A 22,068-nucleotide genomic window follows, 5' to 3' on the forward strand; every position below is an offset into this window, starting at 1 on the left:
CACTCATCAAACATGGTGACTCCTGGTCATGCCCTCCCTTCTTCTCCCTCACTGATTTCAACGTTTCACATCTCAGTTCCTTAAGTGATACTTCTCCAATGACTTTGCCTCCACTCCTAAAGCTACCTATGCCTACAGACACATCTTAACTCATGTCAGTATCCATAAGTGCTCTCTCTTCAGAATCTCTCATTCAAACATCCCTGTTGGTGAAAGCCACCTCTTCGCCTTGCTGATCATTTAACTACTCCCTAAGACTATTCTGCTTTGTCAAAACTTCTAGTCTCCTCACCCTTTTACTTCTTTGCAATCTGTCAACACTCCCTTATCTTCAGCAACACCTTGATGCAGCTTAGATTTAGCAGTTTATCATTTCAATAACATTCTGCTCAATGCATCTTGTTATGCTATTGAATTGTGTGTACTGTCTTTTCGCAGCACTCTGAACCAACTCAAATATTTTCTGTCTTCGTGCTTACACCAGAGTATCATCACACAAGAGGGCACACTGATTATCCCATAATCTTTAGTCACCAATTTCAAATGGACACTGAACATTGCCAGAAAACCTAGGAATGTTTCTCTGGTCAACTCATGCTTAATCACTCAAGACGACTACTCTCTCCTTACCTCTGACCCACTTCCACTGTCTATTTTCAGCCACCGGCCATACCTCCTACTTTCCAGAGAAAAGCACAGACACCAGTTGGAAATTCCCACATCTTTGTGACAATACATATAAACTAACTTTCATCTGCAACCGCCTTCCTTCCTACTTAACTCAGGAATCTGACCCACCTTTTGTCTAAAGCTAACCCTCTACTGTGGTTTGGATTCCAAATACTCCTGCTTTCTCAAGAATGTATTATTCCTTTCCTTGTACACCCAACCTCTCTTTCCCACTACCTTTTAAACTTGCTTCTTAAAATAAAAAAAAAAAAAGAAAACCGTAATATTTCCTCAACTTTCCATCTCCTCCAGGTACTATTCTCTGTCTTTATTCTCTCCTTCACAACAAGGGTTTTCATTACCCAACCTTATCATTTCTGTTTCCTTATTATCATTCATTTCCTCTATTTCTTCACATGGACTTGAGTTACTGTCTTTTATTTTAGGATAAAGAACTCCTTTTAGTATTTCTTGTAGGGCAGATCTGCTAGTGATAAATTCTTTTAGTTTTATTTATCTGTGAATGTCTTAATTTCTTCATTTGTGAAGAATAGTTTTGCTGGCTATAAAATTCTTGGCTGATAGTCTTCGAGCACTTTGAATATTTCATACCACTGCCTTCTTGCCTCTATGATTTCTGATAAAATATTAGCTGTTAATCTTATGAAAGATATCTTGTAAGTTATGAATGCTTTGTTGCTTTCAAGACTCTTCCTTTGACTTTCCTTTTCAAAAGTTTGATTATGATGTGTTTAAGTGCAGATCTCTTTGAGTTTATCCTACTTGGAATTTACTGAGTGTCTTGGATGTATAAATTAATACTTTGCATCAAAACTGGGATGTTTGTGAACATTATTTCTTCAAATATTCTTTGTGCCCCTTTGTCTCCTCTCTTTCTGGTACTTCCATTTTGGGTATGTTGGTGTTCTACAGGTGCCTAGGCTCTGTTCATTTTTCTTCATAATCTCCTCCAGTTCCCCATACTGGATAATCCCAATTGATCTATCTTCCAAGTTTGTTGATTCTTTCTTCTACCTGCTCTTGATCCCTTCTAGTGAATTTGTCATCTCAGTTACTGTGCTTTTCATCTCCACAATTTCTATTTGGTTCCTCTGCACAATTTCTATGTCTTTATTTATATTTTCATCACAGTCATACTTTCCTTTAGGTCTTTAAATGTGGTTTTAATTATTTGAACATATTTACAATAGCTGATTGAAAATCTTTGTCTAAGAAGTCCAAAGTTTAGGCTTCCTCAGGGACAGTTTCTGCTGACTGCTTTTTTTCCCCTCTGTATGGGTCACACTTTCTTTTTCTTTGTATGTCTCATAATTTTTATGGAAAACTGGACATTTTAGATAATATGATGTGTCAACTCTGGAAATCAGATGTTCCTCTTTCCCCAGGGTTTGTTGCTATTGTTACTCTTTGTTGTTGTTTGTTTAGTGACTTTACTGAACTAGTTCTATAAAGTCTGTTTTTTGTTGTTGGTGGTGGTGGTGGTGTAGATGGCCACTAACATCTCTGCTCTGTTAGTTTAATGGTCATCTTCTGACTGGATAAAGATTTCTTTAAATGCCTAGAACCAGTAAGTCTTACAGTCTTTGTCCAGGGAGGGGCTCTGTGTGCATGCTAGGGCATGGCTTCAGAGCCAGCAGCTGCCTGGTAAATACTGCCTTTACCTCTCATATCCTGCTTGCACGGAGCCTCAGTGTTGGCCAGAAGTGAAGGCTAGGCCCTTCGAAGCATGAACACAGCCTTATGCATGAAAACGTCCCTACGGATGTGTGTGTTCTTCTAGGTTCCAGGAATATTTTGAAGTTTTTTCAAGGCCTCCTATAAAGACCTCATTCCCTAGTTTTTCCACTTTGGCTTTTTGGTTAGCTTATTGTTTTCCCAATTATATCCACTGCCTCTGGAAGCAAGAGTGTTAAACAATTGTCTCTGGTTTCTTTTTTCACAAACGCCACTAAAGTAAAGGCTTTTGCATTATGCAGGCTCTGAGGTCAAATAAAGACAGCCTTGCTGGTGGGGTCTTTCAGGGAACCATTGACAGGTCAAATAATGACAGTTCTCTGGGTATGGGGTTTTGAAGGAGTGCCAACTCCATTCTTCCCCCTCCAATGGACTCCTAGGCTGTTGGCTTCCACTGTTATTGTGGGCTATTGGTTTTCAAGGCTACTATGGAGCTGAAGAGGAGAAATGAGAATAGTGTTAAGTTAAAACATCCAAAGCTTTCTATTCTTACAAAGATTCAGTCATTTTTTTTCCGCAAAGGAATACTCTCCTGATCTTTCCAAGCTTCTGGTTAATTTCAAGGGTTCTGAAAAGTTTGTTGTGACAATCTTTGCCATGATTCTTATTGCTTTTATGGAGTAAAAGATTTTCAGAGATTCCTACTCTGATGTTTTCAATGATATTGATCGTTAACATCCTAACCCACTCTAATTTAATCTTTACTCCACCAAAAGAGGTCTCCCCCTTGTTGTTACCACCCAGTTCCCCTGGGTCACACCTCTAATCTACATCTGATGGCACTTAATGTCTATCCTATGTAGCACTTTGTGAAGTTATAATTTCCCTCTTCTTCGTGTGGTTATTTAATCAAGCTGTCTCCCCACTAGACTATTAGCATCTGCAGTCGGGCCTGTAGAGTGAACCTGCTCACTCACTCCAAGCCGATAACTTTTCTAAGAACATCTTAGTAGAGGGCTACTGCCACCTAAAGGTCAAGTTCATTTCTGGTCCAACTACGCAAGACCAGTGACCTGTGGGATAGATGACTACCATTACTACATTTCCGGAGGCAAGGATAAACCAGGGAAGAACTTTCTCCTCACCAAGGGAGAAGGAGAGTGGAAAAGGTATGGCTTTGTTGTTACCAGTCAGGCCCACCACAGATTCTTTTTTTCTTTTCAGGTACAATTTACACACAATAAATTTCACCCGTTTTAAACAGACCGCTCAATGTGTTCTGACAAATGCATTCAATCATGTAACCACCACCATAACCAAGATACAGGACCTTTACATCAATTCGAAATGTTCTCTTGTACTCCTTTTCCATCATTCCCTGCTCCAGAGCCCAGAACACAAGCTTTTTCCTGTTAACCTGGAGCTTGGAGCCTAGCACTTTCTTTGAGCTCTCTGGACCTAAGAGCCCCAGAAGTGCTTGTCATTAGCCCTCTGCTTGCAAAGAAAGCCTCCGTGGAGATTGAGAGGATACTGCAGTCTTTATTCAGGATTCCAGGGGTTCTGGTGTGACCCTGGTCAACTCACCTGTCTGTGCAGGCTGATGAATTTCCGAGGGTCCCCATCAGCCCAGGGAGGGAGTTGCACGTCCCCCAGGGCTGTCCCATCCTGCATGCAGCCTGAGTGGGGTGAGAAACAACAGGACTTTGGGTAAATGGGAGCCCGAACTGGGCTAACAACCAGGGGATACACACACTGTGCTGTCCAGGACTGCTGATTCCACATAGATCAGTCCTGCACAGGCCTTACTGCTTCCTGCTTCTTCTGTCTGTGTGTCCCCACCCTTATCTGCTTGGAATATTCCTTCTTGGTCTCCAAGACCTCAGCCATCCATAAGACCCTCCTTGCTTCCCAGACAGGTTTGTGCGTGATTCACAAGTCCTATAAAATGACAGTAGTGTCGTCATTGTTTGTATGTCTTCCTTCCTGCTACTCTCTACCTTTTCATCTGGGCGCTTTTTATCCATTGCTAAAACAGTAAGGAGATCATAACAATAACAGTAAAAGCTATCGTATTTTGAGCACCTCACTATTCCAGGGCACTATGCTAGGTGCTTGGCACACATCATCTTATTGAATCTTCATTTAACGTTATAATTTATGCATTTTCTCTCCATTTTTAAAGTGAGGACAGCAAGGTTTTTTAGAGGCAGCTTCCCCAGACATTAGAAAGAGGAGTCTGGATCCAAGCCCAAGTCTCTCTCCTACCCATTAGCTGCACAACCTTGAGCATGTTGCTTAACCTCTTTGGGATTCACTTTTCCTACCTGTTACCAAACCTCCCCCCTCTCCACCCAAGGCTGGTAGAGAAATGCTCACAATGTGCTCAGAAAAACTCCAGGCATACGATGGTCGCCCAGTAAACACTAGTTATGGTCTTGCTTAAACCCTGCAGGGCCTTCACGGTGCAACAAGAATAAAACCTTCTCCTCCTCTCTCTGGCCTACAGATTTGTGCCTGACGTGGCTTTTCTTACCATCCAGTCTCAGCTCACCTGTCACCAACTCAGGCGGTCCTTCCTGGGGCCCAGCATAACACGGGGCCCTCTGAGTCACTCTTGAACCATTTTCCTACCTCGTTTCCTCGTAAAAATTCTCAGCATCAGACAGTATTTCGCTTCCTTATTTGTCTATATTTTCTATCCCTTCCTTCATCCCCGTACAGAATGTAAACACCTCCGGGACAATCTGTCCCAGGAGGCCCAACTAAATCCCCAATGCCTGAAAAAGTTTCTGCATACAGTAGGTGCTCAATAGCCCCTTGTTCCTGACTTCCCTGAGGACACCTGGTCATTGGCACGTGTGTCATTTCGGCAGCTGAGCTCCTGTCCGTCTCTGCAGACAGCCTCATCTTCCTTTCCAGGGCAGGAGTGGTGCTGTCCCTCGAGCACCGTCCTCACCCCAGGCTGGCTTCCGTCCCTGACTGACTCCTTTCGTGGGCCTCCCCACATCTTGTGGGAAACGCCCTTCGTGTCTGTCAGGGTCTCATCCCAGATGCAGGTGAGACATCTGAGACTCTGAACACTGCTCAGGCCACCGAGTCCCACAGGGTCCAACTTGCTGAGTGTGGGCTTGGGCTGGGCACGTTTTCAATGCCCCACAGGTATTCTGGCCCCAAAACACAGCAGAAGAGGTGAGTACCCAGGGCAGTGGCCAGATCTCGCCCTCGCCCCCCCCCCTCCCTGCCCCCCGGCATCCACCCCTGCCCTGGCTCGAGGTGCATGCCCCTGTGTGCTGTTTGGAGGGAGGAGGGTCCGAGGAAGGGGACCTCCGGAGCACAGGTGTGTGCTCGTGACAGTTCGCGAGTGCCCTCCACAGGGGGAGTGACCCCATCATTTTTCCTCTGTGGGGAGAGTCACCCACCCCCTGCCCCGGGCTCTGACCACACGTCCCCTTCCACAAGTCACCCTTATATCTGCAGCGGAGCTCTCCCAAGGTACACACACAGTCACCGGGGGCCTGCTCGCTGGGGCTTCCTGAAATTTTTGTTGCTCTTCTGAACCAGTAAGTGAGAAGGCATAGTTCATCCTGGGGTGGGGCCTGAAGCACAAGGAAGAGGAGAAGCCACCAGCGTCCCCATACAACCACCCTTACATGCCATCTAGCAAGAAATCCGTCCCAGGAGGCCCAGCTTCTCTGGGTCCAACTCACGGAGTCCAGGATAACCCATTTGTGGGCCACGGAGGAAAACAGGGCCACAGAGGGGTGGAGGCTTGCCCAAGGTCATGTAGTAGGGCAGTGCTAGAACTGGCTGTTAGCTGGGCATCTCGCTGTAGCCTGAGGCCTGGGGACACCCCACAGGAAGGATCGTGAGTGTGGCCGGGGCTCAGAGCAGCCTGGGGCCCAGAGTCCTTCCTTGGTTCCCACCTTGCCTTTGAGTGCTGCCATGGAGGGGAGACCTCACAACCACGCTGGTCTGGTGAAGGACCTGTTCGTCTAGTTGCTCAGCAAAGATATTGATGAAATTAGTCATTACTGATGAGCTTCAGGGGAGCGATCCCTGCACTGCCCAGCCCACCCTGGCCACACCCCGGCCTCCACTCACCGAACTCCACAGCATTGCAGTTGACTAGGAACTCGGGGAGGTAGAAGAACTCTGGAGTCAGCTCCCTGACGTCACTCATGTTCTCTCTGGAGGCCGACTCCCACGCGTTCTGTACGCTGTGGAACATTCTGTCTGCCACATCAAAGCTTCCACCCTGCGAGGAAAAGGGGCCAGCGTGATCACTGGTGTGCAGTGAGAACTCAGACTGAGTGGGCACCGCCTGTGTGTGCCTCACTCGTCTGCTCTGCCACTGAGGCATAGGTTCCGCCATGGGAGCTTTCTTTACTTTCACGTTCATGCATGTTTGTTCAACCATCCTTGCATGCGTGCCATGGGTTCGTCGTGCATCTATTCACTCAGCCATTCTCCGGACCCTTGCACAACAGGCTTCCCCAGAGCTGGGCTCAGATCAGAGACAGGAAAACCGGGGTCTTTCATCTGCCCATTCCCCACATTTGCAAAGGGCCCATTCTGAATCAGGCACAGACAGGATACAAAGACCCCACTACACCCCAGAGAGGGGGCCAGCCATACCATGTGGGGATTCCAAGGTTCCTGGAGGAGCCGACCCCTGGTGAGTTTGCAAGCCTGGTGAGAGAGAAGACGGCAGAGTGTTCCGGGCAGAGACGCAAGGCCAAGGCCAGGAGCAGAAGCAGAAGAAAGCAGGGTAGGTCAGGGCCTTGCTGACATCTAACAGAGCAGCCTGACGAGAGACAACAGGTCTGAGGATGAAGAGCTGGAGGCACACCAGCCTCCCAGAGACAGGAAGCCGGTCCGTGAAGTCAAGATGTCTGTATGCTCTCCACGGCCAGCCCTGGTTCCAAGGCCCATTTCCACAGGTGGCCTGATGCATCCCCGTCTTGGAAACTAGCATTGGACCAGGAAGACTTAAAGCAAATTCTTTCCTTGGATTCCCTGCTCTTCTCACCTGAATCATTAAATCTCTTTAGTTGATGTTACCCTTATTTACCAGGTGGCCTTGGGGCTGGGAAGAGGAAGAACGTCCAGGCTTTGTGTCTCCTGAAGTTTAGGGTCACCCCCAAAACACCTCCCTGGGATTGAATAGTTCACTTGTCCCCATCAAGCTGGGCCTTTGTTCAACCAGAACTCCTCCTCCTTCTGCCAACTTCTACAGAGTTCTTGTGGCCCAAGAACAAACGGGTAGAACCCAGAAGGACGGTGCCCTCCTGTGCCCCCATCAGGTCCCTTCACTTCTCAGAGGCTGAGGTTTCTTGTCAGCATTTACCTAGGGAAGCTTTTGGGTAAGCAGCTACAGCAGTGGATGAAGGGTAAAGACGGGCCAAAGCTTTCTCTTGGCAAGTCTGCTCTATGTTAGGTCCTTTATACAAACAGAGAGGATGGTTCTTAATTTTCATAGCAGGTGTATGAGGAAGGAATTGTACTTCCATTTTGCAGACCAGAAAACTGAGACTCCTGAAAGTTTACTGGTTTTCCCAAGGCTATCAAAACAATGAATGGCAGAACCAGGTCAAACCCATGGATGCAACACCAGAGGATATACTTTCTTTGCCCTTGTGCCAGTTTATTGGGGGAATCCCTGGGTCTGGGGCAAATGTGATCTACGACGTGTAGGGCAAGGGGTCTCAGCTCCTTCTGCAAAGGGACAGTCTGCCACATGCCTGAAGCAGGCCACACTTGGGCATCTTGGTGGTCTGATCGGTTTTCCGAGTCATACCTGAGGATCCATTGAGATCCATGGGTCATTCTCTGCACATGGACAGGGACACCGAGAAAGCCAGTTGCCCCTGGAGTTGCAATTGAACACGGTACCTGGGCAGCTTAAGGACATGGCTTTTCTCCAAGGTCACTTTGCTCTTGGTGGACGTTAGGGGATGGTGCCCACCATCAGATTCAAATTGAAATGGAAACAAAATAGGGGGAGAGCTTTTAAATAAATCTGCACCTAACAAGTCGCTCATTGAAACATATTAAGAGCTTCGTATATTTAATCTGCAGCCCGAGTCTTAACATCTGCAGGAGATTGATGCCTTCTCGTCCTCCTGTATTCCTTTTGCAGCTTTTATGAGTGCTGATGGTAATCTCCTGAGAAACAATATGATTTGGTAATAAAAAGATTACCTGTATTAAATAAAAATAATATATACATAGGAAATATTGTTAGTGCTACAAATCTGGTTAAAGATATTACCACAAAGAAAAATGTTATTTTTTTCACAGCTGTCTAATGCATTTTAGCAAAAGTAATATCTTTAAAACTTAAGCCTGTATTATTTATAAAGGAAGCAATAACTGATTTTCCTATTTCCTATATTAATAAATGCATTTGCATACATTTGTTTCAAAATTAATGGGTTTTCTCCCCTCTGCAATACAAAAGAAATGCCAAATTCCCTAGAAGAAAAAGTACAGCTGCTTTGTTTCTTGTACTATAAGTCTGTGGGTTGATACAAACTCTGGTGGCTTCCAGCAATGAGTCCCAGCCAGGACTAGACTTTCAGGAAAGGAAGGAAGGAGAAAAGGAAGAGAAGGTAGCAAAAAGGAAGGGAGAGAAGCAGCGAGGCAGAGAGGCACCATGAAGTTCTACAGAGTGCCGCCATCAGGAAAGCCTAAAACAAAATAAAATAAAACCACAACAAAATTAAGTCTAGAGATTGGATGGAAACAAAAGGATGAGAGAGAATTACTGTGCCAAGATTTGCTCCTAAATCGATTCTGCAGATACTCTTGAATATCAAGAACAATGAATCCTATGTGTATCCAACATACTGAAAAAAAAAAAACAATAGTAAGATTATAATTATCTATGAAGGAACAACCTCTAACATTGGCAGAAGACTTTTCCCATGTGACTTTAAAGCTAGAAGGCAAGGCAGCCAAGGCTGGAGGTTTCGGAGGCAAAAGGTACAGGCTTTGGATTTTATGTCCAACTGATATCACTCCTTCATGAAGATGCCAGAAAGATATTCTAAATATTTAAAGGGCTCAAAAACAATATCACCCTAGGTATCTTTCCTCAATTAAAATACGTCAAGAGGTGCAAAATTTTGCTACCCAGGACGAATCAAAATCGAAAACAAAATAATGGGGAGAGAAAGGAACAATAAGGACTTCTGCTGGAAATGGACATGATTTAAAATTAGAAGTCCATGATTATGATACGTCTATTAAAACTGGAAACAGTCTTGAAAGGAGTGTTCCTTGTGTGTGAGACCAGGAAGTCTGTGTGCACCTGTGTCCCAGGGTAAGCATTTCAATAGCTACATTCTTAAATTCTCCAGTCTGCACAGGGAAACTCTGTTGCAAAATAACCATTCAACTCTTGACCAACACCCTCAGGAAGTTCAGCAATTACATGCACTCAAGGATACTTACACACGGGTATTTGTACATGATAGAAAGTCTATTCTTCCTCTCCCATGGGACTGACCCAAATCAACCCACTGCCACATCCAAATGTTGGGATTGGTTTTATGAGCTGGCTGACAACCATTCTCGTGACAGATGTTCTTTCCAGTAATTTAAAAGTGTCCCATGTAAACAAATCACTTACAGGACGCTGTGTGCACATCAGTTGATCTAAGCGGCTGTCCTTTGTCCATCAAAGGGGCAGTGTGCAGCAAGAGAAGAGAGCACCCTAGCTGTGGAACCAGGCGGCCTTGCCTGGAATTTCAGCATTACTTACACTATGAACACCAGCGAGTTTATCTTATCTTATCTTATCTTATCTTATCTTATCTTATCTTATCTTTATTATGGAGAGACAGAGAGAGAGAGAGAGAGAGAGAGAGAGAGAGAGAATCCCAAATAGGCTCCATGTCCCAAATGGAAGCCAACGTGGGGATCGATCCCATGACCCTGGGATCATGACCTAAGACGAAATTAAGGGTTGGACACAACTGACTGAACCACCCAGGCACCCCACAGCAGTGAGTTTTTCAAAGTCTTAATGTCTACCACACTCTTCTCCACAACCTTGGGTGACTGTTACAGGTGTGAAGATATGTATGTGTGAGCACATGAGTGTGAGTGTGTGTATGTGTGTGTGAGATGCCTCCCACAGGGCCAGGGACACAGGAAGAGATGCCCACAGAGCCCCACCCCTACGCCCCTTTCCCTTCACAGACTAGGAACAAAGGAGCAATCCTGGGCTTGGGCCCTGACCTCAGTGTGCTTGGGGAAGGTAACCAGGGGCGCAAAAGAAGAAGAAAAAGACTGTAAAAGTTATTGGAAGCAGAAGGTGGGATATGGGGGAAAGTGAGGAGGGGTGGGGTCCTGGGACAGGGGCAGGAGGAAAAGAGCAAGAATATCATCAGGGCAATTTGGAGACACCACCACCTCCAAAGAAATGCAGGGGTGAATGTGTGCAGTTGAGAGAGAGCTGGGCTTGACCTTCTGCAGGCTGCTTCAGAAAAATGCCAGGCTTGGGGTGCCTGGGTGGCTCATTCAGTTTATGCTCAGGTCAGGCTCAGGTCATGATCTCACAGTTCATGAGTTCGAGCCCCACGACAGGCTCTGTGCTGACAATGTGGAGCCTGCTTCAGATTCTGTGTCTCCCTCTCGCTCTGCCCCTCCCCTGCTTGTGCTCTCCCTCTTTCTCTCTCAAAAAGAAATAAACTTTAACAACAACAAAAAAAGGAAAATGCCAGTCTCTGACACCCCACTCAGTGAGCTGAGCTATAGGTCTGGCGGCGAATTTGGAAAGCCTGTGTACCAGCCGAGCTGCCTCATCAGCCTTGCTCTTGACTGCGGGTGGGCTGACCCCAGAGAAGCCATTAGCTTTTCTTCCTGTAGGATGTGGCTCTTTACTCAATAAACAAAACCCACAAAGGCATTTTGAAAAACCTGCTGCCTACTCTTACAGGGACGAGGGTGGACATATACAAAGCACTTAGAAACAGCCAAATGGGGGGCGCCTGGGTGGCTCAGTCAGTTAAGTGTCCACCTTCAGCTCAGGTCATGATCTCACGGCTTGTGGGTTTGAGCCCCGCATCGGGCTCTGTGCTGACAGCTCAGAGCCTGGAGCCTGCTTCGGATTCTGTGTTTCCCTCTTTCTCTGCTCCTCTCCCGCCTGTGCCCTCTCTCTCAATAAATAAATATCAAAAAAAGAAAAGAAAGAAAGAAAGAAACAGCTAAACGGTTCCCCCGCTGTATCTCCCCTAATTGCCAGCACCTACCATGTCAGAGGTTATTTTAAAGGAGTGGGGGACAGAGGTTCAGTTATTCAACACTACCAATTAGACAGTTCTAGAGCCAGGACTTTGCCCCAGTCTGCCTGTCTCTATTACATGTGCCCTTTCTGATGCTCCTTGTTAGGTCAGTATAATTACACCTTTGTTTTGGACACAAGTGCACCCGGACCCACGGCCCTGCGCCCACGGAGTTCCCAGGTGTTGCTCCCGGGCGGTTCTCTGTTCTCTCTGCAGTTAGCATATGTCTTCCACAAACACCAGCCATCTCACCTCAGGTGGTTCAGAAAACCCTTCCCCACCGCTGGTAACAGCTGCCTTCACACAGGCTGTGACTTAATTAACACAGCACTTTATTTCAGTTTCTTATTAAATGTAACAGCAGCAGCAGCGAGGCCACTGTGCCCTCGCTGGGGCGTGGCTGCCTTGCTCTGCTCTGCCCGGGCTGGCCTCATCTCGGCCCGGGCGCAACCTGCACTCTCGTCAGGGCATGAACAGGGCACGGCCGTGGCGGCGGCGTGGCCTCCCGCTTGCTTGCTCGACTGTCTGAGGCTCACGGGCACGGGCACCAGGCGGGTGAGGCGCCCGAGAATGACAGCATCCCAGGAGCCAAGCCCCCAGCTCTGGCAGACAGCGGCGTCATACCTGCAAGGGAGTGGGGTCAGCAGCACACAATGGGCTTGTGGCACCGCCCATCTGCCGTATTTTCTGGATCGTAAGACTCTAGCATTGGAATACCGAGTTTGAGGCAGAAAACCAAACACAGCAACAGTGAGGAAGGCATCGATTCCAAGGCCAGCCCAAAGTCAGTGAGACGTAAACATGAAGGGAACAAAGCACCCCTCACCCTCGGGGATCAGAATACGCTGCACAGCAGTTCTAGGCTGTGCGGGAGGGCCCTTCCCTCTGCCCACAGCCCCGCTCAGGGGCAGGACACGGAGCCCAAGGAACACGCTGCATCTGCCCCTTGATAGTGCACCAGCCCGCACTGGGGGCAGCGCGTGGACACATGGCTCCCCACACCAGAGGCGTTACCCTCGCCAAGCCATCAAGGGGGCAAGCAAGTCACTCTGGCTTATTCATGCTACTAGGAAGAGGCAGAGTTGGCCTAATGCATAAGGGGGAAGCATGCACCTTCTCATACTGACTTTTGTATGTCCATCTGGCTCTGGAAACGTCCAACATCCTCGGTTCCCTGCCCTCCAGATAAATAAAGAATCGCGCCTGGATTCTGCACCTTCCCTACCTTTCGTAGTCTTCCCTACCCCATGGTCCATGCTGGGGATGGAGGTCTAGGCCACTGAGAATATGATCAGGTTCGTTTACTTGTCACTACACAGGGGTGGAACAAAGGTCTCTTGAGAAGAAATGAGCCTGCCCCTAGGAGGCAGGGTGGGCCAGAGGAAAGAGCTGGACTTCAGGAAGATGCCAGAACATTCCTAAGGAGGTCTGTGAAGGCCCTAAGATTCCCAAAGGAGAACCAGGTGCAACCCCCCTCCCCCCAGATGTAGCCTTTCACTCATTCCCTTGGGAGATAAAATTGATCTTTTATTCTAAGGAAAAAGCAGATGGCGGGTTCTTCTTATGACCCACTAGAAGAGTCAGTTAAAAGTAGCACACATGGAGAACCTAAATGAGTTCAACTCACATGGGCCAACATGCCACAGGTAGATTTGAACCAGGAAAAACTGGGATTCACATCGCACTTCAACACAAGAGTCAAAGGGCTGAAACTAACATGGCTACATGTGTGCCACCCAAAAGCATATAAAATTGGTTCTATCTTGCACTGGTTTAGACCATCTCAAACCGGTCACCAATGGACCAAATCAGCTTTAAAAAGGTCAAACCAGGGGCACCTGGGTGGCTCAGTCGGCCCTGACTTTGGTTCAGGTCATGATCTCGCGATTGATGAGTTCGAGCCCCACGTCGGGCTCTGTGCTGACAGCTCAGAGCCTGGAGCCTGCTATGGATTCTGCTTCTCCCTCTCTCTCCCCTGCTCATGCTCCGTCTCTCTTGCCTCAAAAATAAATGAACGTTAAAAAAACCCTTTTTTTAAAAAAAGTCAAACTAGTTGTGACTAACTTCAAAGTGGTCTTAACCCAGTATCTTTGTGGGTTCACAGCACACCTGTTTCACCTGGCTCATGCCATCTCCGAATGCTTCTATGTGGTCCAGACTGTCTTGAGTTAGCTTAGCCCAGAGGGGACCAGCTTGAACAAGTTCAGGCTTGCTCACACTACATCTGGCTAATTGCAGGGAGAAGAAGGGAAGTAACAGTGATTGATCACCTACGTAGTGTCAGGCCCTGAGCTAGGGGCTTTACCCCCATTTCCTTATTCAATCTCAACTGCTCAGGGAGCTGTGCATAATTAACCCTCATTTTCAGGGGTAAAATAACTTGCAGAAGATTCTGTATCTGTTAAGCAGTAGAGCTGGCGTATAAATCTTAGAGCTGACACCTTTTCTATTTCACTGTGCCCCCTCTCCATTGAAAGGACCCTTAGTAACAGGTAGGGATGGGGATTTAGCGCATTAGGCTGAAGGGACAAAAGAAAGCTTTTAAAGCATCCAGAACTGCCTGGAGGGAACGCCGTAAGGGCATGCATCACCATCATCATCGACAGTGATCATCGCTTCTTGTGGATTAATGAGCAACATCTGGATGGGATTCCTGGCATGGGCTAGAGCTCTGGGACCGTTTGTTCTCCAAACCAAACTTACTTAAAATGCTTGTTGCCTGAGAAAGGCTCAGGGGAAGCACACTTATTATTTTTGAGTGAATTTCCAGGGAGAGGAGGTTATACAATGTCTAGACAATCCATGCCTTTAAGGAGAACGAACACTGAGCCAAGAAACCAGACAGGAGGGATTTTGCTCCTTATGGGAGAAATCACCTTGACCTTGCCTAACCCGTTGCTGCCCGGGGCTCAGGAGCTAGATTTAGTGCTGACCCAAGGTAGCCTTTGGTCTCTCAGGGGCAAGGTCATCTGAGCACAAGAGTGACCTTGTTGGTGAGGTCAGACCAAAACCCACAGCTCCTGGAATACTTGTGGTTTCTCTCTGATGAACTTTGCAATCGGAGTAAGTCTGTGCATTTTCAGTGGCCTGCTGCCCACCATGGCTCGCCTTCCTCTCCATAGGACACTTGTAAGGCCCGGAGCAGGTGAGGCTTTACACTTGGGCTGTGTGCTGCATTCACTTTGGAGTTGACTGAGCCAACTGGCTGCAGCTGGGCTACCCAGTGGCTCTCCCCAGTCAAAAACTGTGCCCCTGGGACAACCTGGGAAGCAGGATCCCAGTGATAAGGTCAGAAGGGAAAGGGAGAAAATAAACTTCTCAGCTGCCTGCAAAGGACTCTGTCCCAGCAATCCCACCTGCCTTGGACAGCACCACCCACCGAGAGCCAGACTTGCTCACCTCACGGTGTACAGGGCCACCAAAGAAAACACAAGGAGGCCCAGATATATATTTAAATTGCAGATAAACAACAAATAATTTTTTTAGTAGGAGTCACTTCATCTGAAATTCGAATTTATCTGGGCATCCTGTATTTTTATTTGTGAAGTCTGGCAACCCTAAGCTGGCATGATGAATGATCTATTAGTTTATGGGTGGGTAAGTTGGTTAGTTTCTCTCTGGTTCAGCTACTCTTTATTCAAATGCTTTGTCCTTTTAAGCCTTTCAACCTGTACTTAGCATAGCTGTCTGCATTCTGATGTCACAGTGATATTCTTTTCACTCTCCCTTCTTTGTGTTTATTTTTCCGAGTTTTGACCACCTACCTTCAAGGAAGTCCTCAAGCTTTCTGCTCTTCCTTTTCCACTAAAACCTACTTAAGTTAAGTATGTTTTTGCCCATATCTCTCATTCCTTATTTTTAGAGTCTTTTTGTAAGACTATTGGGCAGACATTGCAGGTGTCACTGATAATGAGCAGCCTGCCTTGGTTGGACCGCCCAGAATCCTGGAGCCAGCATCAAGTGAGAGTCACTGGCTGAAGACTGGATTTGTACCAGGGAGATCCCTATTTCACCCAAGCCCAGCTCTTAGTCGGTGAGATATAGGTGTGTGCGTGTGCGTGTGCGTGTGCGTGTGTGTGTGTGTGTAGGGGAGTAGAGGAACTCACCTGCAGAGAGCAGAAGGCCTGGGTATAGGGTGGCATCCGGACCAGGTAGGAGGCGACAATGATGGCCGAGGAGTAGTGAGTGTAGTAGTGACACTGGACGGTCATGTCTCCTGCAATGAAAGGACATGCCTGGGATGGATTTCTCACCTGGACTGGGGCAGACTGCAGACACACAGGCTCTACAGTGCTCAGGCATGAGCAGCGAGCATAAGCCCTGCTCAAGAGAGCACCCGCAGGCCAGTGGAGCCTTGGTTCTGCTCACAGATGTCATTATAATTTGGCCAGGAGCCACCCATGGTGAAAAGCACATTCAAGACCCTCTGCTGCACCCCTCCAGTCCTCAGTGTTCTACTCTCAAGAATGTGGGCAGAGCTAGGCTCTGGGAAGGCAGTAGTCAGGATTCATGGGGAGACAGTGCATTGGTCTTCTGACTTAAGGGGTACCTAGAAAGCCTATGATCCCAGCAGCACAACCAGCAAAAGCCTGAACCAGCTCCCTACAATGACTGCGCAGTCATCTTGCTTCCAGCCCCAGGCCTGGCCTGAAGCCCCCCCCTTGTGCTGAGCAGGAGTTCCCTAAGTCACAGTTGTCTGGGAGGTGGTTGCAGGAATTGGTACGAGGTCCCAAACCCAAAGGGCAGCTCAAATGCACACCCAGAGTGAGATGGGAGAGAACGGGGCCAAAGCCAGTGGGATAGAGTACTCTCCTGGCCTGTTTCTGTGGAAACAACTCAACAACACCTGGCAGTCGGAGGAACAGCAGGGCAAGAAGGGCTTGCCCAACCTTCCACATCCTCCCGTCTGCCCCCAGCAAGTCTGAGAGCTGGCCCCATGCGGAGCAGGGGTCCCGGGCAGGCCTCCACGGGCTGTGCAGGATGCAGCAGGAGCCTCCCTCTCCTGCTGAGAATTGCTCACTAAAAGCAGGGCCTCTGGGCCATAAGCCTTTCCAAAGTATGCCACCTCTGGGTCCCAAGGGAACTTGTCATGGTTCCTGGATGGCTGCTTATTTTAAATTACACATTTATTGCAAAGCGTTTGACCAAACCAATGTAGCTAGCATCAAATGCATGGTAGAAAAATTTATTTTTAAAATACATTCAGGGCTCCTGGGTGGCTCAGTCAGTTAAGCATCCAACTCTTGATTTCAGCTTAGGTCATAATCTCACAGTTGGTGAGTTCAAGCCCTGCATCGGGCTCTATGCCTGTTTGGAATTCTCTCTCTCTCTCTCTCTGATACACACACACACACACACACACACACACACTCTCTCTCTCTCTCTCTCTCAATAAATAAACTTAAAAATACATATTCATTCAAGTTTAAGAAGTGAATAGATCTAAGGAAAAAAATTAAGGCAATAGGAGTTCCAGACGCATGTGAATGTGGCAAAAATTGTAAAGGTGGGTGCGCCTGGGTGGCTCAGTCCGTTAAGCATCCGACTTCAGCTCAGGTCATGATCTCGCGGCCCGTGAGTTCGAGCCTCGTGTCGGGGTCTGTGCTGACAGCTCGGAGCCGGGAGCCTGCTTCGGATTCTGTGTTTCCCTCTCTTTGACCCTCCCCCATTCATGCTCTGTCTCTGTCTCAAAAATAAATAAACATTAAAAAAATTTTTTTTAAATTGTAAAGGTGATATGCAGATGAACAAAGTTTGGGAACTAGGTTCTGGAGCCTAGATACAGGCTCTGCCATTTAGAAGCTGTGATCTTGAACTCATTGCCTGAACTCTCCAAGTTTCAATTCCTTTCTCTTTGAAATGGGCCATTGTATTTCTGCACGTAGGCTGGCCTGTGCCAGGAATATAGAAAGTGCTGAATGAATGCTACCTCTCTCTGCCTCTGCTGGCCCCTGGGTATGGAGGTATCAGCTCTCAGCACAGCAGTTCTCAGTCCTGGCTGCACCTCACCAGAATTTTTTAGAGCTGGGGCCCAGACATCAGTATTTTTAACACTCCCCACCCCCACGCCCAGGTGATTCTTCCACACAGCCCGGGTGCAGGCCATTGGATTTGAGCTGTTCTCTATCCTAACATAATTGTTTCCAGGCTAAGGGACAGCCTAAATAGTTACCAAGGATCATTTCAAAGCATTCAGATGAAAAACGCTGTAGAAAAAAGTCAAGCTGGGATCTACCCACCTTCAGTTTTCTCAACTTCTTTAAACCTCTGGATAAATTTCAGCTTCCTTTCCTTGGTCTGAGCCCCCATGGGCCTTGAGAGATCGCGGAAAGTCTTGGGATTCGTCAAGTTCAATGTCTAGAAGGCAGATGTGTGGCTGGAGTTAACTCCCCTCAGACCCTCTTGTGACCCAGCGAGACTTCAGGAGCCACGCTCTTTAGTTTTATGGTTCTCTTTATTGGTTTATTGTCGTTTGGTCTGGCCCCCCTCTGGTGATTAGCAGGCATGCTGGGGTTTTATGGCCCCAGAGCCAGTGATCCACAAAGACTTAATAGGGGAGAGATGGAAAATAAGAGGAGGGGAAGATTGAGTTCACACTGAACCTGTTCCAAGTTGACCCAAATCAGAACATCGCCACCAGTGACTGAAAAGAGACTTTCAAAGGAATCCCTGTTTTCTATGAGGCCCTTGGCTCCAGCCCTCACAGGAGAGCAGGATGCTTCCATAGTTCACGGTCCTTCCTTAGAATCAAATGGATTCTCTAGGAAGTTAGAAGTCCTCATTTGGGGAGGAGATGTGAGGAACAGCCTCATTTCTTCCAGAGCCCACTCCCTTCCAGGCAGTGAAATGTCGTCCCTTCCCCTGCCCCGGGGAATACACAGCAGTGGAGACCTGAAGTTTTTAAGGCTAGGTGTCCTTGGAGATGTTTGCTTTCAGCAAAGGTGTTCTATGTGTTAGGAGAGGAGCTATGCATTCCCCAGGATTTGCATGTCTTATAGAAAGTGTTTCTTTGAAACTCCTTTCCTTTTCACTAGCAGTGAATCACTGCAGTCCCCCTAGGGCCAGTCCCCATCTCACACCTACAGAGCCAGGGGGTGGGGGGCAAAGCGAAGCAGGCACTTCTCAGACCCCTATGACAGATAGATGGCACATGTGGAGACCCATGCCCAGCGACTGCTGATTTTGCCAGGACAGAATGGGGGTTCATAGCCACTAGATCTCCAGATTCTCCAAAAGATAGTGTAAATCCAGATTTTTAGGAGAAACCTCCCAATTATTAAATATGGGTAAGTAATCAAAATTTGGGGCTAAACAAAAGGAGCTGGTAAGCCCCCACTTTGCAACATGTGAGTTAAAGCTGGGATTTGCATGTTTCATTTTTGAAATACCTCAGCCCCAAGTGGATCATTAGGGAAATAAAAGGCAACATATGGCTGGTGAGAAAAGTTTTGTGTTAAGTGTCTTAAGCGGGGATGGGAGGTCATAAAAGACTGAGGCTCCCTCTCCCAAAGCCTGGCTATCAGCCATCCAAACAGCCCTAGGCAGGACTGGCCAGGGCTTGCCTGAACCAGGACCCAGCCACCTTCCGTGCTTTAGACACTACAACCCTCTGGATGGCCAGAGCTCAGCTGGTTGGGACAGTGCTTCATCGCCAGGTCGTTCCCAGCAACATCACCTTGGCCCAGCTGTGTGAGCTGTCCTCCTCCCCTCCCTTGCCTGCTGAGGTCCAGGGACACAGACCTGAAGCAGAAATTATCTGGTATTGCCATCAGCCTTACCCAACCCTTTGTGTCTCAGTCTAGATCCTGGGTGAAATCTACATACCAACATCTCAGTTGCTGAGGTCGGGCTACCAGGCAGTGATTTCTTCTCTTTGGGTCTCTCTCTGTCTCTCTCCTCTCCTCTACCCGCACCCCCCACCCCCGCCCAAATACACATGTTGATTCAAGGAACAAGTTCCATGGCCTACTGCCCTTGAAGGACTAGCGTTGGTCCATGGCAGTGTCTCAGCAGGTGGGGATCAGTTCCCCTGATAGCAGTGAGTCAGCCGGGAAGCCCTCTGGGGCACATGTTAGCAACTGTCCTCATCATGTTGATCATCCCATATGTGGGGTCACCTTCCCACAGGTGGGGCTGGACAGAAACCCAAGCAGCCAGATTCCAAAGGCCTCCTCTGGGGTGAGGGGCCAAGCACAGAGCAGCCCTCAGGGCCAGGTGGACTGAACCTTGCAGTGGGGGCTCTGTGTGCTGATTTAGTATGCTCTGGTCTTCACGGTCAGAAAGCCTCAGGACATTTGAACAGCATCCATGTGAATACTGTACCTGTGAGGTGTAGTCGGCCAGGACCCAGGGAAACACAGGATACTGCATATAGTCATTGTAGGTTCTTCCAGCCATGGTGTTGAGGTGCATGAGATACTCAAAATTGCTGATGTCCCTTTTCTACCAGAAGAGACGAAGAAGAGATAAAGCAAACATGATTGGCATCTTCCTAAGGGCCACGGGAGGTCAATACCTAGTCTTCTGCAGCCCTCACTGTGTGGGTGAGAGCAGGCAGCACACATGTCCACTGCTCCCCGTGCACCTTCTGCACAAGCCAGGCCCGATCCCAGAGACTGTGCTAATTGCAAAGGGAACTGAAGCAAATATACTCAGGAAGCAAAGTCAACCAGAAAAAAAATATATAGCTCAGCAGTCGCTAGCCCAGGATAAAGCCATCTTTTCAGTTAACTGTTGGGTGTGAAACTCAAAAGTTGATTAAAACAAGAGCACAGATGCTGTGGGTAAACTTACTGCTGGCCTTTTTATGATTTAAAAAAATTAGCTGAGGGGACCTTGCGGTCACAGAGAAAGAAGCCCTCGCTGAGAGGCTGAATGATCGGTCTTCTTCTGGGGACTTAGGGACTTTCTGTTCTGTCCCTGCCTATTGGGATAACACTCATTTTTAGGGCCTTAAAACGTACAGTCAAGGTGGAATCGGGGACTGTATTTGGGAAAACTTTACCAAGGCCAATGGGTGAATGAACCGCCCACCTCTTATTTGGGACCCGCATTCTGTAGTCTCTCTTGGCCCTCTCGTTGGAAAAGGGTTTTGGACAGGAGTGACCAAGCATTCACTTCTTGTTGCCACATGATGTCTAGGACTGGCCTTCTTGAGGCCCCTGTGCTTTTCACGAGAACCAGAGGCCAAATGTGAGTCCATTCAAGCTGGGAATCACATGTGTCTTCTCAGAACAAGAAGTGAACATGTGTGCCCCTCTAGATTGTGTCCATTTACACATACGTGTATATCTGCATGGGTGGAGCATGCGCATGCACATGGGACATGTGTACGTGCACACACACACACACACACACACACACATATGCACACATACACTACCCAGCTCTGACTCCAAGCCTCAGGTACCGCTTTTGATCACTGAGATCTTTTGAGGGAAATATTTGGGACATTTTGATAAATTAGAAAATAAGACCCCTCCTGATTCATCCACATGCTTCATCTCTCCAACTGCTGAGATCTGAGCTATTTTCAGATTTGCATGCCCAGAGGGTTTTCCCAGACCTCTGGCCCTCTAAGGGGGTCACTGTACCTGCCACCTCTGTAGCATGGTCCTGTCAGAGCCGGGGTATCGCCTGTGGAACAGAAAACAATAGTGGTGACCAAATATCTCAAGGCATGGATGAGGGGAGAGGTGGCAATTTCTGGGGATCTACGGGGCCAGGAAAGCCACAGACTTCCAGGGCACACAGCAGCTCGCCTGGCAGGATAATAATAACAAGATTATTATCTAAGTTCTTCTTGCCCCCACACCACCCTGTCACTTTGGTTCTGCTGTGATGCTAGAATATTCTACTGCTTTAGTGTGGCCTGTGGAGAAGTTAGGGCCACACAGAAGCAGGCTCAGAGGCCTCGCTACCCCACACTAGATTTCCCATGGGCACGTGTCAGCCTTCCTTACCCATGTAAGTATAATATATGTGATTATTATATACTGACATGTGACTATAACTTATGTATATAGTTTTAAAAATGCAAATAATAGGGGCACCTGGGTGGCTCAGTCTTGATCTCGGCTTAGGTCATGATCTCATAGTTCGTGGGATCAAGACCTGCATCGGGCTCTGTGCTGACAGTGCAGAGCCTGCTTGGGATTCTCCCTCTCCCTCGCTCTCTGCCCCTCCCCATTCTCTCTCTCTCTTAAAATCAATAAAATTAAAAAATTAAAATAATATACGGAAGGCCACAAGATGTAAGAGTCTCTGCACTACTGCTCCCACTCAAGAAGTAGCCACAGTTAACAGTTTCCAGAATAGTTTTATCCCATGCCTGTCTATTGCTTACATTGCTTTTATTTTAAGTGTATTTATTTATTTTGAGAGAGAGAGAGAACACAAGCAGGGGAGGGGCAGA

General features: G+C 47.7%; 1 protein-coding gene across 7 annotated transcripts in view; it reads right to left on the minus strand.

Moving 5' to 3' along the window:
* Positions 1-22,068, minus strand: part of WDFY4 (WDFY family member 4) — a 295,461-nt gene that overhangs the window by 21,252 nt on the left and 252,141 nt on the right. For all 7 annotated transcript variants that reach the window (XM_030335435.1, XM_030335436.1, XM_030335430.1 and 4 more), the window contains 6 exons: positions 21,248-21,290; positions 19,977-20,096; positions 17,894-18,011; positions 15,761-15,870; positions 6,466-6,619; positions 3,949-4,040 (listed from right to left, as the gene is read on the minus strand). In XM_030335435.1, the coding sequence (XP_030191295.1) occupies positions 3,949-4,040; positions 6,466-6,619; positions 15,761-15,870; positions 17,894-18,011; positions 19,977-20,096; positions 21,248-21,290 (637 nt within the window). The remainder of the gene's footprint in view (positions 1-3,948; positions 4,041-6,465; positions 6,620-15,760; positions 15,871-17,893; positions 18,012-19,976; positions 20,097-21,247; positions 21,291-22,068) is intronic.

The sequence above is a fragment of the Lynx canadensis genome, chromosome D2 (assembly GCF_007474595.2).
Source record: "Lynx canadensis isolate LIC74 chromosome D2, mLynCan4.pri.v2, whole genome shotgun sequence".
NCBI classification, from domain to species: Eukaryota; Metazoa; Chordata; class Mammalia; order Carnivora; family Felidae; genus Lynx; species Lynx canadensis.